At 54.2% G+C, this 14,814-nt stretch overlaps 1 protein-coding gene across 1 annotated transcript; it reads right to left on the reverse strand.

Annotated features, from left to right (window-relative positions):
• Positions 1-10,332: 10,332 nt before the first annotated feature.
• FOXF1 (forkhead box F1) lies at positions 10,333-14,543 on the reverse strand. The gene is made up of 2 exons (XM_087739628.1): positions 13,409-14,543; positions 10,333-11,708 (listed from the first exon to the last, which is right to left on the reverse strand). The coding sequence occupies exons 1-2, from the start codon at positions 14,466-14,468 to the stop codon at positions 11,548-11,550; spliced, it is 1,221 nt and encodes a 406-aa protein (XP_087595754.1). The 5' UTR covers positions 14,469-14,543; the 3' UTR covers positions 10,333-11,547.
• Between the last annotated feature and the right edge of the window lie 271 nt (positions 14,544-14,814).

Genomic DNA, 14,814 nt, shown 5'->3' on the forward strand with positions numbered 1-14,814 from the left:
TTGTTTTGTCTCTTATAGTTCGGTGTGATTCCGTTGCCTCCGTGAAATTGCATTAATATTAATCATTGTAGTGGAAATGAAAAGCAGACAGGCCACGGTCAAAACTTGTGGGTGCCTAGTCTGGTATGGAGTCGTTTGAAAAGTTACTGGAGATAGTAACGAAGCCTGTTCCCGCTGTGTCTTTGCCACCACCAGCGTGGTCTTCTTGCACCCAGGACATCAGAGAGCGATGAGGGTTGGACAGCAGCACTGGCAACGTTTCATTGTGAAAGTGCTATCAAGCACTAGCTTGCACAGGAAGATTTGCACACACACGAACATTCCCTTACAGTGTAAAGGAGAACGATGATTTATTTGGTATGGCTTTTATTACATTTTTTTTTTCCCTTCGGTTTCCTATTCCTGAAAAACAAGTTGAATTTTGGCTGAACCATCCTTTCTAAACAGAAGCACTTTTGCCATTGATGCTGGGCACATAGTCAAAGTAAGCATCGAAATGGATATTTTTTTAAGTATGAGTTGGAAACTTTTTTTAGCCAGAGGGTACTGTTAAGTATATTTTAAGCAAGTTATTATGCCTCAAGGGTCAGACATTTTGTACAGTATTAAATAAAAAGTTCTCATCGTTATCATGTACTCTGTACAGACGGGCTCAAGGAAAGCATTGCTTCAACTTCTTGTAAGATCAACAAAGAAAAGGTTTCTGAAAAAAAAAAATAGTGACATGCTCTAAAATCTAAAATGCTCTCTCTTTCTCCAGCTCTAAAATTATTTTCAGTATCACTTAGTCTGAATTAAAACATAAGCACGGCAGAGTCCTTTGCATCGTGTTTCAGTAGTTGTGCACTTCAAGGGTAAGAGTCAGGGGTTATGTTACTACTTAAACATACTCGTTACATCAGGAGCTTAGGAAAGAAAAGCAAAAAAATAATTCTACATCACTGCCTTCCCCTTCCAAATGATGGCAAATTGAGTAACATGATCATTTGATGTTCTTTTTGACTCTTGCAGTACTGCTTGCTTTGGGGAAGATGCCCAGGTGACCTTAGCAGTTAAAAAACAGTTACTCTGCCAATGAAAACTTCCAGCATCTCACTCTTCCCGTGTTGCATTACAGACTGAACCAGCCTTCTCTGGTCAAATTTGTGGGAATTTCATCCTCTACCTTATTTCTTCTCTTAACATCTGGAGTTTCAGTGCAGATACCTTTACATGTTAACGCGATACGTCAATGCGTGACGTTTGCTTGCTTTGCTCTCCACCCTGTGTGCAGTCAGTGGCCAGGTTGGTTTGGACAAACATGTTGAGATGGTTTTCTGTTTGCAGTTGTGGTTCTGCGTGTAGCCCCCGGGGTGAGCTGTGCTAGGGCCCTGTCCGGGCGGGCAGATCTCCGCGCTTCTCATCCCTCCTGTCGCTTTTTTCTGTCCTGTATTGTGAGGCCACATTTCACAGTACTACCCCATATCTTGTTACTTTCCCAATAGGCAATTAACGCTACGGAGAAGATCCTAACTAGGCAGAGGTATGTAACTCTAGTTAGGCTCAGGGAAGAAAAATAGCTACTATAAGCTTACGCTAGCGGACCATTCGTTAGCATTTTGAATGGACTGAAATAATGATGTTATGATAATTGTTTTTCCAACTTGAGCAGTCATTTCTGATGCAGGGTATTAATAAACAGCAAGGTCTTTTGGGCCTTGCCCTCTTAAAGTCATTAAAGCGTGTTTTTAATTTAAGGTAGCAGCTGCCCCAGGTCAGAGTTTGGCAGCCTGTTGCAAACCCATCTGCACCAGCAGCTTCAGCGAATCGGTAGCAACGGAAGTGCAGGTACAAGTTCATTTCTGTCATCTCTGCTTCAAAAGCAACAACCTGCAGGGAATGAATTAGTACCGGCAGCTGTTGAAAATAGAGCCTGAAGCTGCAGAAGGCTCACCAGGGTTCAGAGCTTCTGCAGAGGTTTAGTTGTAAGAGGTCACACGGCGGCAAAACAGTAGTCCTCAGAAATCACCTTTGGGTTGCTATAGGATTCCCACGGGAAAAACAGGAGCTGGAGTATTTACGTTCTGCAAAAAAGCAGCATGACTTGCAGCAAAGCTGTTCTACAAGCTTACCTGTGAGGCGGAGGGTATAGCTCGTGCTTTCTGAAATGCATCATGTACCAACACAGCAGGAGTCTGAGCCCGCGCGCTCCAAAGTCAACGCAATTTCTGTCTTGGACAGCAAGGGAAGTGGTGACGAGGATGGGGCCCTTACCGCTGCTTGGGAAGTTGCACATCTTTAGCTAAAAGACATTTCAATGCAAGATGCTAAATTGCTATTTAATTAAATAATGCGAGACTGCCCAAGGCGCACGCCTACATGGCTTTCTGGTGTCTTCAGCTGTATGATGTGGATTTTTTTTCTTGGCTGACCAAGTTCCTACTTGAGGAAACGGCGGATTTTGAAAAAAAGTGAATGGGGCAGTCTGCGTCTCTTGGATCTATTGTTTCAGGCTCTCTGCACGCTCAGGAAGACATCAGTTATACATGAGGCACTCCTGACTTTTCTCTAAATCCACCAAACGGAAGTGCAATACATTTTAGTGAATCCTTGGCCTCCGATCTCATAATGAAACCCAAGGAACTGAAGCCTGCTTACGTTTCACTTTGGCCCAGACCAAGACTATGCAAGATATTTTACCGACAATCAAACCATGAAGTCCGTGCCCTGAAGAACTGACAGTCCGAATTAACAGGCTCTAAAGATGGGCACGTTTACTCGAGCGATACTTCTTCATTTCGTACCCGAGGTAGTTGTGGCCCTGCTGTTAGCACCTAGGTTGAGCTAGGCTACCTCTACGTAGACACGCCTCATCTCGGGTGGATACCGGCCCGTAATCCCCTCCTTCTTGCTGTGGCTGAAGCACCACTCCAGGACTTCAGAGGCCTCGCTGCTTCAAGCCGAGTCTCTGTAATGGCCTTTCTGTCACCCCCCATCTCTTTCTGTAAGGACAGGGGGACATCCTTGCTTCTCGAGACTCATGATAAAAGCATCCACAGTGACGAAGAAATGCCTGGATGCTGCAGAAAACTCTGAAGCACTGGTGATGGATGGGTAGTCTGCTTTTAATAGGAAATGAAGTGATCCCTAACGCAGGCTTGATTTTTGTTCACTTGCAGCAGCAGAGGAGCCCGCGTTTCACTGCTGTGCGAGGAGAAGAAAAGTTCAGCAGTACAATGGGAAATACTTTACTGAGCCAACTTTGTTCAAAAGTAATTAAAAATGAGGTCTTTCTATTCTCTGCGCAGCCTGATGTCCTCGCTTGTCATGTGGTTCAGCGCATTCTTTCCAGCTCCTTTCATGGCACAAACAAGTTCGGATGTTGTTATTGCACACCCCTCTTTTTGAGGGTTCAAGTGGGAAAGATGCTGAACAGCTCCGGAGGCTGGTCGGTGTGAGCAAACCCAGCTCCGCTCCGATGGCAGCTGGGAGGGTGTGGGATCCAGCAGCGACCACCCGAGGTGTTGCATCACGGACGTGAGCTTCCCGGGGCGATTCTGCCCCTCTTCCTATCCTCGCTCGTGGGAGACCTGCGAAGAGAAAAACAGTATCATCAGATGAACGGAGCCTCTACCGGATCCATGAGGCCGAAGAACATGGTCACTTCGGAGGGGATTTTCTTTTGTTGAATGATGCTAGTCACAGCGTGGTGTGTGGCACAGAGCAGTGAGGCAACGTTATAATCTGGTAACAATAAAAGCGAGGTGGCTGACTGCCACTTAGCACTGAAAACTATACAATCATTAGGGTTTTCCTTCAGACAGCTATGTCCATGCGTTTCCTGGAACAAGGACAAGGCCACACAGCTTCAATCCACCGAAGACAACAGCGAGTAAACAAGCCGTGTTGCTGTGTAGTCTTCTCTGAGTGACAAGAGTCAGGGATTGTTTGTTTCCACGGGGAGAAAAAGGAAAAATAAAAATCTCGCCATCGGGGTGGGAAGAGAGTAAAGCCCTGTCCTGGGTCCCACAGCCGGGTCCTCATCCAGCCCTCCAGCATCTCCATGCGCATCAGCCCCTGGTCCCCTCCCAGAAAGCAGTCATTAAGGACGGAGGCTTCAGCCCATTATCTTTGGAGACCAATAAAATATCTCGGAAAAGGGACGGCTAAATACTGTCTTCAGGTCATGTCTTTTTTTTTTTTATTATTATGTCATCGTCCTCTACTGCTCCAAAGGGAGAAAAAATGTTTTTAGGGGAATGTTTCCATTGAAAAACCTAGCACTGGGGCTGCGTTTTTCTCCACAACTGCAGCGAGGGGTGAGGAGGGGGAGGAAAAGCTGTGCTGGGATTTCTCTCATTCCGGTTCCTCCGAAGGAACAGCCCCATGCGGCCGTTCTGGCTCTGGAGGAAACATCTGTGGCTGTGGCCATGTTATGAGGCAAACATACCCCTCCGTGAGGTAGGCTGTTGTGTACGAATGCTTTAATTTCCTCATTGCCATCTATTAAAGATTATCTCCCTACAAGAAAAGGGCACCATTTCCCATGTTTTCATGTGTAATGTCTGTGATGTCTGCTATAAACATCATGAACCGTTTCCCTGCCCCTACACGGACATAGGTATAAAAGTCACTGCTTTTCATCTTTCAAAGCCCTGCAGAAATGTTTAGGGTCGTGTATCCTGCCATTGTTCTGGGCTGGGCATCCCACTGAAGTCACTGGGAGAAATGAGTTCAGGATACGGACCTATCTAGTCCATCTTTACAGCGGCCCCAGTAACACCCACCTTTTACAGATGGGAAAATGAGGAAGGCGGAGATGGCTCCTGATAGATCCAACTGGTAATTCCTACCGCTTTGGAAAACAACTGGAGAGAACAGACTAGAAAGTCATCAAAAGCTCTCAAAAAAACCCACAAAACCAAAACCAAAAAACCCACAGTGCGGCAGCCTTTGGATTTTTCCATGTGATGGGTACCTGGTGTCCCAGACCGGCGTCTTGTTGCTTCCCAACGGAGAGCTGCAGCATCGTGGTCGCTCTGCCTCCGCACACCGGCCAGCCCTGCTGTGGCTGGGAAGCGTGCGATCCCGCGGGCCCCCCTGCTCCGGTCCGGGTAGCCCACACAAGCCTGTCGCCAGCCCAGAGACAAACCACGGCTCTCCTGCCCTGTGAGACAAGACAGGAGAGAGAAACCGCAATACTTTTCCCAAAACCTGCCTCCTCCAGAGGCCTTGCAGGTCACATACATCTGTTATGGTCCACCCACCCCATGCAGGAGCACATGGCGCTCAACCAGGTTGATTTTCTTTCCTTAAGGAATAAGGCAAACAGACAGGACTGTTAGGTGGGAGGGGAAAAAAGGGGCAACATTCAGGAGATGCTGCAAAAGCTTCTACATTTCTAGGCATTAGTGTACCCATTGCTGCCACTCCTTAGTATTTTTAAGCGAATAATTGTTCAGACAAGAGTAATACTTACATTTTTCCAGAGGGATATCGTGTTTTCAGAGAGTTTCCAGGCACCTGCGCTGCTCACGCTCCGAAGCGTGGCGTTTCCATCTCTCCGAAGGAGGCGATTGCTCGGGTAGCTGGTCTGCAGCGGCTCTTCTGTCCCACCGCAGAGGAACACAATTGCTGCAGCAAGTCCTGCTCCAAGTGAACTCTTAGTACTCTAAGTCCCTGCAAATCTTTCCAGGCCCTGTCGTCTTGCTTTCCCAGGTGTGTTTGCTTGTTTTTTCAGTAATTAGCCCGAAGCTGAGCTGAGCCGCAGAACTGCACTTTCTGTACCATTCTGGGTCTTTCAACTCCTGCCGCTTTAAATAAAGAACCGCCTATGTTCAGGCTCATGTATTTATACCAGTTAAGAACTCCTGAAGTAAAGTGGCACTGCCAGTGTCCCCGCATCTCTTTCCATATTTAAACAGAGATGGTTTGATCTCGAGGGTTGTCATTTGCCCTCTGATGGCCTGCAGGCTTCTTGGGATCGCTCAGAGGACCTGCGAGAAGTGTCCGAGAAAAGGAGATTTACATTTACTACACAGCAATCCACCTCGGCGGATTTTTTTCTGAAGGACCTGCATCTCCCTTGCAAACATTTAGCTCATTTTAAGATGGGGTTTAAAACATTTATCAGAAGGTTTGATGGATCAGAGCAGCCGGTGATAATGGGAATTGGTCTGAAAGAGCTTTTTATAAGCCTGTGCAAATAGACAGGGCTCCAACCCAATAAAAATAAGGTTTATTCCTTCTGTTGTCTTTCCTTAATAATATCCTGATTTTAGTTTCTTACTGGGCAAGATGAATACTGGCAGTGAAAGTTACTTAAAAAACCAACTGAGCTGCGTGCCTTTCCTCACTTGTCGAGCCAATCCGATAATTGTTTTATGAATAAAACACCAGCTCACGACTGCAGAGCTGCTGCTGGCACTCAGGGCATCTCCTGCTCATCCAGGGCTCTCCTTTAGCCAGACACACGCTTACCTCCATCAGCTGTTTTGTCCCTGAGGATGACTCCCACTGGCAAAGATCCTTGGCAGGGATGTGCACCTGCGAAGCCAAGGGGAGCACCCCATGCAATGGCTTTTCCTGCAGAGATCGGTGCCAGGCAGCAGTTACGCTTGTAAACGTGCATGGAAAGGGAACAAACCTTCCTGTCTTGTCTTCCAAAAGCATTTCAGTCACATAGAAATCAAAGTCCCCTTTTCAAAAGTGACAAGTGGCTCAGATCCCCCGAGGTACATAGGTCCCAAACTTCTTGGTTTTGAGGGAGAAATCAGGCACCCAATTATTCTGATGGATCTGAGCTTTTACCTGCTAAAAAGCTGGTACCAAACTCAGAACCCGGCCTTCCAAATACCTGTTTAAGATTCAAAGCGTCTGTTCCCACCAGTTAAGTCTCCGAGGTACCCAGCTTTCTGCTAGCCTGGGCAACCAGCCCGATCTGAGAGCACCATGTGCTGAGTGTCTGTGGTGACGGGCTACTTTATGCTGCCCTGTGCCAAGTGTCCCCATCTGCCCCACCTGGGCACGGAACAGGGCCTGATCCAGAAGCATCCCATAAACGAGTTTCGCCTGGCATGTTCGATCACCAATATTGCACTTACAGACCTTACAGCAGCCTCCCAGTACCTGAAAGGAGCCTACAAGAAAGCTGGAGAGGGGCTCTTTGCAAGGGAGCGTAGCGATAGGACAAGGGGTAACGGCTTTAAACTGAAAGAGGGGAGATTTAGAGTGGATATAAGGAAAACGCTCTTTGCTCTGAGGGTGGTGAGGCACTGGAACCGGTTGCTCAAAGAAGTTGTGGATGCTTCCATCCCTGGAAGCGTTCAAGGCCAGGTTGGCTGGGGCTTCCGCTGGTCTAGTGGAAGGTGTCCCTGCCCATGGTGGGGGTTGGAACCAGATGATCTTTAAGGTCCCTTCCAACCCAAACCATTCTATGATTTGATGATTGCGATGCTAAATCTGAAGCTGGGATAAAGGGACGCTGCCCTTCAGAGCTCCGGATGCCAGATAAGGGGGGGGGGGGGGGGAATAAAAGAAAGCAACCCTTTAACACCCACCCCGTGGAGGAAAAGGTCGGAAACCGCCCGAAGCGGCCCGGTCGTGAGCCCGGTTCGGGGCAGGGCGCGGCCGGGCGGGGAGCGCGGAGCGGGGGCGGTGCCGGTCCGCCGACAGCAGGTGGCGCTGCCGCCACGGGAACGGCGCCGCCCCCGGCCCCGCTCCCCCCGGCTCCCTCCCAATCCCCCTCCCTCGGCACTATCCTGCCCCCAAAAAGGGCCGCAGGTCGCCCCCCCCCCCCCCCCCAATACAGACACCTCTCCCAGCAGGGACCCAGCCCCCCATCTCCTTTTGCGGGGGGTCCTGCTTTGGGATCCCTGCATCACCCCGCGCTGCGCCCCCCACACCCGACCCTGTGCCCCCATGGGGACACAAGCCCAGGGGCAGGTGACAGATGCGGAGCTCCAGCCCGGCGGTGGCCCTGCAAGGATGGGAGGAAGCACCCAGGGAAGGCGCAGAGGGAAGCAGCCATCCCAGTCCTTGCCATGGGTGCAGCACGCCTGGGGACCCCCAGGTCCCCCGAGCCAGGGGTTCATCTCACGCCCAATCCAGGTGGCAACACCAGGTCCTGTTTCCCTGTTTTGTTCTGCTCCAGATTTTCAGCCCTGTCGAAAACTCATGGGCCTGCGCAGGGCGTCTGCAATGAGAAATTCTTTCCTATAGCAGAAATGCCCCAAAACCCCAAGAAAAGGGCGTTGTTGTATCACCTACGGATTGGGAAGTGGGTGACGAGGAGCAGTGAGCAGATCGCTGATACTGAACACACAGCAGCTGACCGGGGAAGATCCAGGCCCTTACGTGAGCAAATACCACATTTCTGAGCGAGCCTATGTCTCATCTCCTCTTACAGGGCTCCCACAGCACTTCTGAGCAAGCTTATTTCTCCTCGCCTCCTACCAGAGCCCAACCGATCCCGCAAACGTGCGAGCGGAGCTTGTACAAAGCGACCGCTTGCGATAGCGGCTAGGCTGTTTGCCATCCCCGGGACGATATATGCAGGGAAAAAATCAAGTTTGCCTTGTGCAGAATAAGGGCTGGGGGCAGGAGCCTGGGGGGTTTCACCCTCTCCTCCCTGGTGTAGGTGTCTGAGATGGAGAGCTGTCTGTTTAGACTGCGCTCACTGGCTTGAGGAATATGTGGCGTCCACGGTATGCGGTGGTTCTGTTTTTCCAGGTTTGGAAACCGACGGGAGGGAGAAAAATGAATCGTGTAAACCTTTGTTGGGGGCCAGATATCAAACCCCTTCAAGCCGGACCTGAGGCTCGCAAGGTGCCTGCCTGCCCTTTCCAGCCTGGCGGAGGCCAGGCCGTGAAGGCATCGGTCCTGCACGCAAACGAGTCCAAAATTAATCTGAGGGATGAAAACGAAGCTCAGGAGCGACAGTGAGATTTCAGGGAAGGAAAAACCACTTGGCAGAGGCTGAACCCCTAACCCTGGACCTTTACCTCAGCCACAGCTAGCGCAAATCTGTGCTTCGGGAGCAAAAATCTCAGTCTTCAGCTTGTGTATAAAAAAGGACGGTAACAACGCGGCTCACCTCCAACAGCGACGGGCACGGTGCAGGCGACGGAGGGAAGGATCAATCCATAAAGGCATAAAACCAGGGAAACCCCAATAATTACTGCAGGTTCATTACAGCTAGCTTAAACAGACCTATGCTTAAAAGAAAAAAGCCCTCCCCAAACCAATTCCCCCCCAAAACAACAACAAAAACCCCTGCTCCAAGAAAGGCCTCCACCAACTCTGATAAAGCCTTTCCCACCTGCCTTAATTAAAAGAATAATTAGATTTATTTTTGTTGTTACCAGCTACCTTTGCTTTTAATTAAGCTGATTACACACAGCTGGGCTAATTAGTGTGCAGTAACCTAATTTCCCTGTACAAAGACAGAAATACACAGCCAATAATCAGACTAATTCACGTGCATCTATTTTTGCTGTGCGTGTATATTTGCAGTATGAGTGTTGATAGAGACATACCGGCCCACGGATTAAAGCAAAATTTCCTGGATGTGGTAGTATCCTGAATTAAACCAAAGAAACCCAAACTTTGCAGGAAAAGACCTATTTTTCAGAAGAGCCGGGTTTGCCTCCCCGCTGCCCGCTCTCCCCTCGCTGCGAATTTATCGCTGCCCAGCGCAGGACGGTGATGGTGCAGGAGTTTTATCTGCTTGGGTTTGATGATGATGATGATTTTTTCCACGCGGGGAAAAAGCCTTGGGAAGCTTTAGCGCGGTTCTCGGCGCGGCCGCTGCCAGCGGAGGTTGCGCGGAGCCGGGGCCGAGGCCGCGGGGATGGGCGGCTCGGGCTGCCCGAAAAACGCCCGCGTCCCTCCCGGGGGGGAGGAGGAGGGAAAAAGGAGCCGCGGGGGCACCCCTGCAGCCGAGCAAGAGGCAGAGCTGTCAAACACCGCCTTTCGCTTTCTCCTCGGGGGGGGGGAAATAAAATAGTAATAATAAAAAAAGATAAAAATAAAAACCCCCTCCGCTTTTCCTCCCTCCTCCTCTCATTATCCAGATTTTAAATATTTCCGCGCAGCGAATGGGGGGGGGGACCCGGGACACAGGGTCCCTCGGAAGCCGCAGGCAAACCCCCAAAAACGCCCTTTCGAGCCCGCCCCGAGCTGGGAAACGATCGCCCCAAACGCAGGCAGGTTTGCAGCGGGCGGCCCCTCTGCTCCGCGGCCCCTCCGCGCCCTGCGCAGCGCTCCGCGGAGCCCACAGACTCCCGAGATATAATTACGCGTGTTACACCGCATGCTCCTTTATTTGCTGCTCATACAATCGTGAAGCCCATGTACAAATAACATACATGTTTTATTTCGGTTCGATTTTTTTTTTTCTTTAGGGACAAAACGTACACAAAAGGGCAGGACGAAAAAAAAAACCACCACATAATTACAATTTTATACAGTGCAGAAAGAATTAAAATAGGTGTCACCGAACTGGACAAAGTTAGGGCGAAAAAAAAAAAAATATCGAGGGGGGAGGGAGGGGAATAATCCTTCATTATATATATATTTCTATAAAAACATATGGAGGATTGTCTTTACACAGAGATCATGATCGGTTTAAAATTTACAAAGGTTAACTAAAAAAAAAAAAAAAATCTATATGGCAAATATTGCCAACAGAGATTCACCGATTTAATACTGATCAACTGAGACTACTCGTGTCTCGATTATTAGCAACAACAACAAAAATATGTAGAATAAATAACAGAATGAGCATGGCTGTCTCTTTTCAAAGTGCCTTATTCTCTCTGCATAGGGTCTCATCCCGCAGTCTTTATGCAGGCAAAAGAAAAAATATTAATAACTAAAAAAAAAAAGTCCCTCTGAGAGATTTTTGCCCGCTGGGTGTTTGCCGGAAAAAAAAAAAAAAAAAAAAAAAAGGTATTTTTCTGAAGAAGGGGCTCGAAGTGAGACGGGACCGAGAGGTTTGGGGCGGGGGGACCCCGCGGAGACTCCGCTCCCCCCCCGCGGTGCAGCGCGCAGGGGCCGCGGGATGCGGCGGCTTTGGGGCCGGGTCCTTCCCGGCCCCCCCAGCCCGGTCCGGCTCCGCGCCGCCCAGCCGGGATGGTGGCATTGCTCAGTGCCAATACACAACCGAATTCGTCATTTAATTTTTTTTTTTTTTTAAAGAAGCATCAAAACCTCATTTGTCAAACCCTTAACCCAAACTCGCCGTCGAGGTTTTCGGGGGGGGGGGGGGGGGGCTGGTTTTGCTTTCTTCTCAACCCAACCCCAAAGCGAAGAAGCAGAAGAAGGCAGAGACCGTCTGTGATTTAAGACCCGCGTTGGAGGCCGGGTCCGGCCGATGCTCAGCTGCGGGGCAGGCTCAGCCCCGGGGCCGCTCGCTCCGGTCCCCGGCCGCTCCCCGGGGCTCCTGTCTATACCTCCTGGACAAAACCAGTCTGCAGAGCCCCCCCCTTCCACCGAGAGGGTCCTGGGGGGGGCTCGGTGCCCGGGTCAGGCCTTGCCGGTCCCAGGAGGTGTTTTTTCCGCCCCGTATCACATAACGCACGGCTTGATGTCCTGGTATGTCACTTGTTGGTGGTAATAGGAGCCGCTGCTCGCTGAATGCATGGAGGAGGAGGCCATGGCGTTGAAAGAGAAGACGAATTCCTTTCTGTCGCACATGCTCGGAGACTGGGAGTGATACCGCGGGATGCCTGCGGGACGGGGGGGAGAGACAGTCAGCCATCGGAATTATATTTAGTAGAGGAGGTTGAGCGCGGGAAGGAGAAAGCCGCCGTCTGGGGGTAAAAAAAAAAAAACCGCCCCCAAAAAACCCAAACCCTCCGCAGCCCCCGGGTCTCAGCGCGGAACTGGGTATATGTTTGCATGCACAGGAATAACACGGGCACCGGCGGGGCTCCGCGGGCGCGGACAGGTGCGGAGGAGGGAACCCCCGCGGCCGCGGGACGGCGCGGCCCAAGGGCGCTTCGAGGAGACGGGATTTGCTTTGGGTTGGGTTTAGTTGGCTTGTTTTGTTTGTTTTTTTATCCCCCCCCCCCCCCATTTTGTCCCTTTGAAGGTACCGGCTGCTTTTCCCATCGCCTCCGCCCGCACGGAATGTCCGCGGGGTGCGGAGCGGGGAGCAATTTCGCCCAGCGGGGCCGGCGGAGAGGCCGAGGGCGAAAAGCCGCCGAGGGCCGAGCTGTTGCTGCCGATTCTGCCGCCGGCTCGGGACGCAAAAACCGCCCCGAAAATTTGGGGTGCGCTGGGGAGGAGCGCCCGGCCGGGGACCGCGCTCCCCGCCGCTCCGCCGCCGTGAATTTGGGTCTTAACCCGGAGTGTTTCGGTTAAAGGCCGCGGGCAGGCTCGGGGGCTCCTGGGGACAGATTTTTGCTGCGTTTTCCAGCGGATCTGGGTGCGCTCGCCCGGAGTCGGGACCGGCCCGGCAGCAGGAGGGGGCCCGGTGCCCGCCGGCCCCGGCCCGGTGCTGTGCCCGGCCTCGGCCGCTCCGTACCGGCCCGGCTGATCCTTTTTTTCCCCCCGTTTCTCTTCATCTTTTTGACCCGCTAACGCTCCGTTTCACACCCGTTTCTGCCAGGCACTTCCCGCTCCCCCGAAGGCCCGGGGTGATGTGCGGGGACCCCCAAACCTGCCCCTTCCCCCGGCCACGGCTCCCAGGGCTCCCCCGTGCCCCGAGAGCCCCCCCCGAGGTGAGGCTGGGCCGCAGGACGAAGCCCAGCGCCGGCCTCGTCCCTCCCGAGGCCTCCTCCCGGCCAAAACACTATCTCCCCGCTCCGCTCCGGGAGCCAGGGCAAATCCAACCCCGGCAGCTCCTTCCCGGGGCCGGGGCCGAGGCCGGGCCGGGGCTCGGGGGGCCTCGGCCACCGGCTTCCCTATGGGCGGAGGGAGGCGATGGGCCTGGAAAACGCAACCCCGAGAGGAGCTGATGGCGGGGGCCGGGGCCGGGAGGGGCCGGCGGACCCCCCGGTGGGGAAATCGCCCCTTTTTTTCCCCCTCCAGGTCCCGCTGGAGGTGGAAGACCCCTCGGGTCCATCCCCGGCCTCGCCATCCCGCAGCTCCCCGCCTGCCTGAGCCCACCGCTCCCAGCGCAGCCGCCCGGCGGAGCGGAGCCCGGACCCGGCGCTTGCCAGCCCCGCGGCGGCGGCGAGCGGGTCCCCCAGCGGGGCAAGCCCCGACGGCTGCCCGGTTGCCCCCGGGGAGAGAGGCGAGGAGCGGGGGTGGACAGCGGCCTCCTCCCCCGGGTGGGTGCATTAAAACTCTCCACGAAGCGGGGCGCCTCGGCGAGGCCGGGATCCACGCGTGGCGGCCGAGCCCGCCCGCCCCCGCCGGCAGCCCCCGGGCCGACCCCCGCGGAGGCGGCCTGGGGGCTCTCCCACGCGTGTCCGCGCCTTACCTTGCAGCTCGGCGGTGTTGTGGCTGTTCTGGTGCAGGTAGGACTGGTCGAGGGAGTGCGTGGAAAGGCTGGAGGAGAGCGGGTTGGCCGTGGGGTTGCAGGGCGAGAGGGGCTGCTGCTTGATGTAGGACGGGCCGGTGTTCAAGGCCGCCGAGGCGGAGGGAGCCCACGCCGAGGCCGAGCTGGAGTAAACCGAGTGGGGCTCCATCACGCCGCCGCCGGCGAGCAGCGGGGAGGCCGGCACGGAGCTGTCGTGGTGCGGGTAGTCCCCCGCCGAGGAGCCGGTGCAGCTGCCCATGTAGGAGTGCCCGCCGTTGGCGGGCAGGTGGGGCACGGAGTGTCCCGCAAGGCCCATCCCCTCCACGTTGCTGGACAAATGCCCGTTCATCATCCCCAAACCCCCTTCGAGGGAGAGGCTGTTGGGGGGGCAGGAAAGCCCGCCGGCCGAGCCCTGGAAGCCGTAGCTCTCGGGGAGGTGGTTGAAGCTGAGCCCGTTCATCATGCTATACATGGGCTTCAGAGCCTGGCATTTCCTCCTGAAACCGCGGGGCCGGCGGCGAAACGAGCCCTCCTCGAACATGAACTCGCTGGCCGGGTCGATGGTCCAGTAGTGGCCCTTGCCCGGGCGTCCCAGCCCCTTGGGCAACTTGATGAAGCACTCGTTGAGCGAGAGGTTGTGGCGCACCGAGTTTTTCCAGCCCTGGTAGGAGCCTCGGAAGAAAGGGAAGCGGCTCTGCAAGAACTGGTAGATCTCGCTGAGGGTCAGGCGTTTGGAGGGCGAGCTCTGGATGGCCATGACGATGAGGGCGATGTAGGAATAAGGCGGTTTCTCCGGCCGCCGGATCCCCGCGTTGGTTTTCTTCGCCTTGGGACCGCCGCTGCCGGCGGCTCCGCCGCTGCCCGGGGCGCTGCCGGCCGCTCCGCCGGGCGCCGCGGAGGCGGCGTCCATGGCCGAGCTCGGCGGCTGCTTCTCGGCCACGGAGGACATGGGGCCGTAGCTGTTCTGCACCGGAGGAGGAGGGGGCTGAGAGGACAGAGCCTGCTGCGCTTCTGCAGTCATCTACGGCCAGGTCCGCGGCGGCCAGCCCCGGCCCTCCTCCGCCACCCTCCCCCCCGCGCCCCCCCAAAAGGCCACGCTGCTGGGGGCTCGCCGCCGCCCCCCCCCCCCCCCCCCCCCAACCCCCGGTCTCCTCCCGGCCCCCCGGCGGGGTTTCTTTCCACCGGGAGACTTCAGCCCTCCGTGGATAAACAAATGGAAGCGACCCCCCCCCCCCCCCTCCGCCTTTTTCCCTCCTCCTCCCACTTTATCCCTAAATCCGAGCCCGGCTGCAGAAGGCGAGCGAGAGGCGGAGGTCGGGGGGGGCCGCAGGAAGGCGGGATGGGGGGGCGGGTGGAAGCGATCTGAG

This window comes from Nipponia nippon, unplaced genomic scaffold, assembly GCF_047370975.1.
Source record: "Nipponia nippon isolate SJK-2023a ecotype South Korea unplaced genomic scaffold, ASM4737097v1 scaffold_7, whole genome shotgun sequence".
Taxonomy (NCBI): domain Eukaryota; kingdom Metazoa; phylum Chordata; class Aves; order Pelecaniformes; family Threskiornithidae; genus Nipponia; species Nipponia nippon.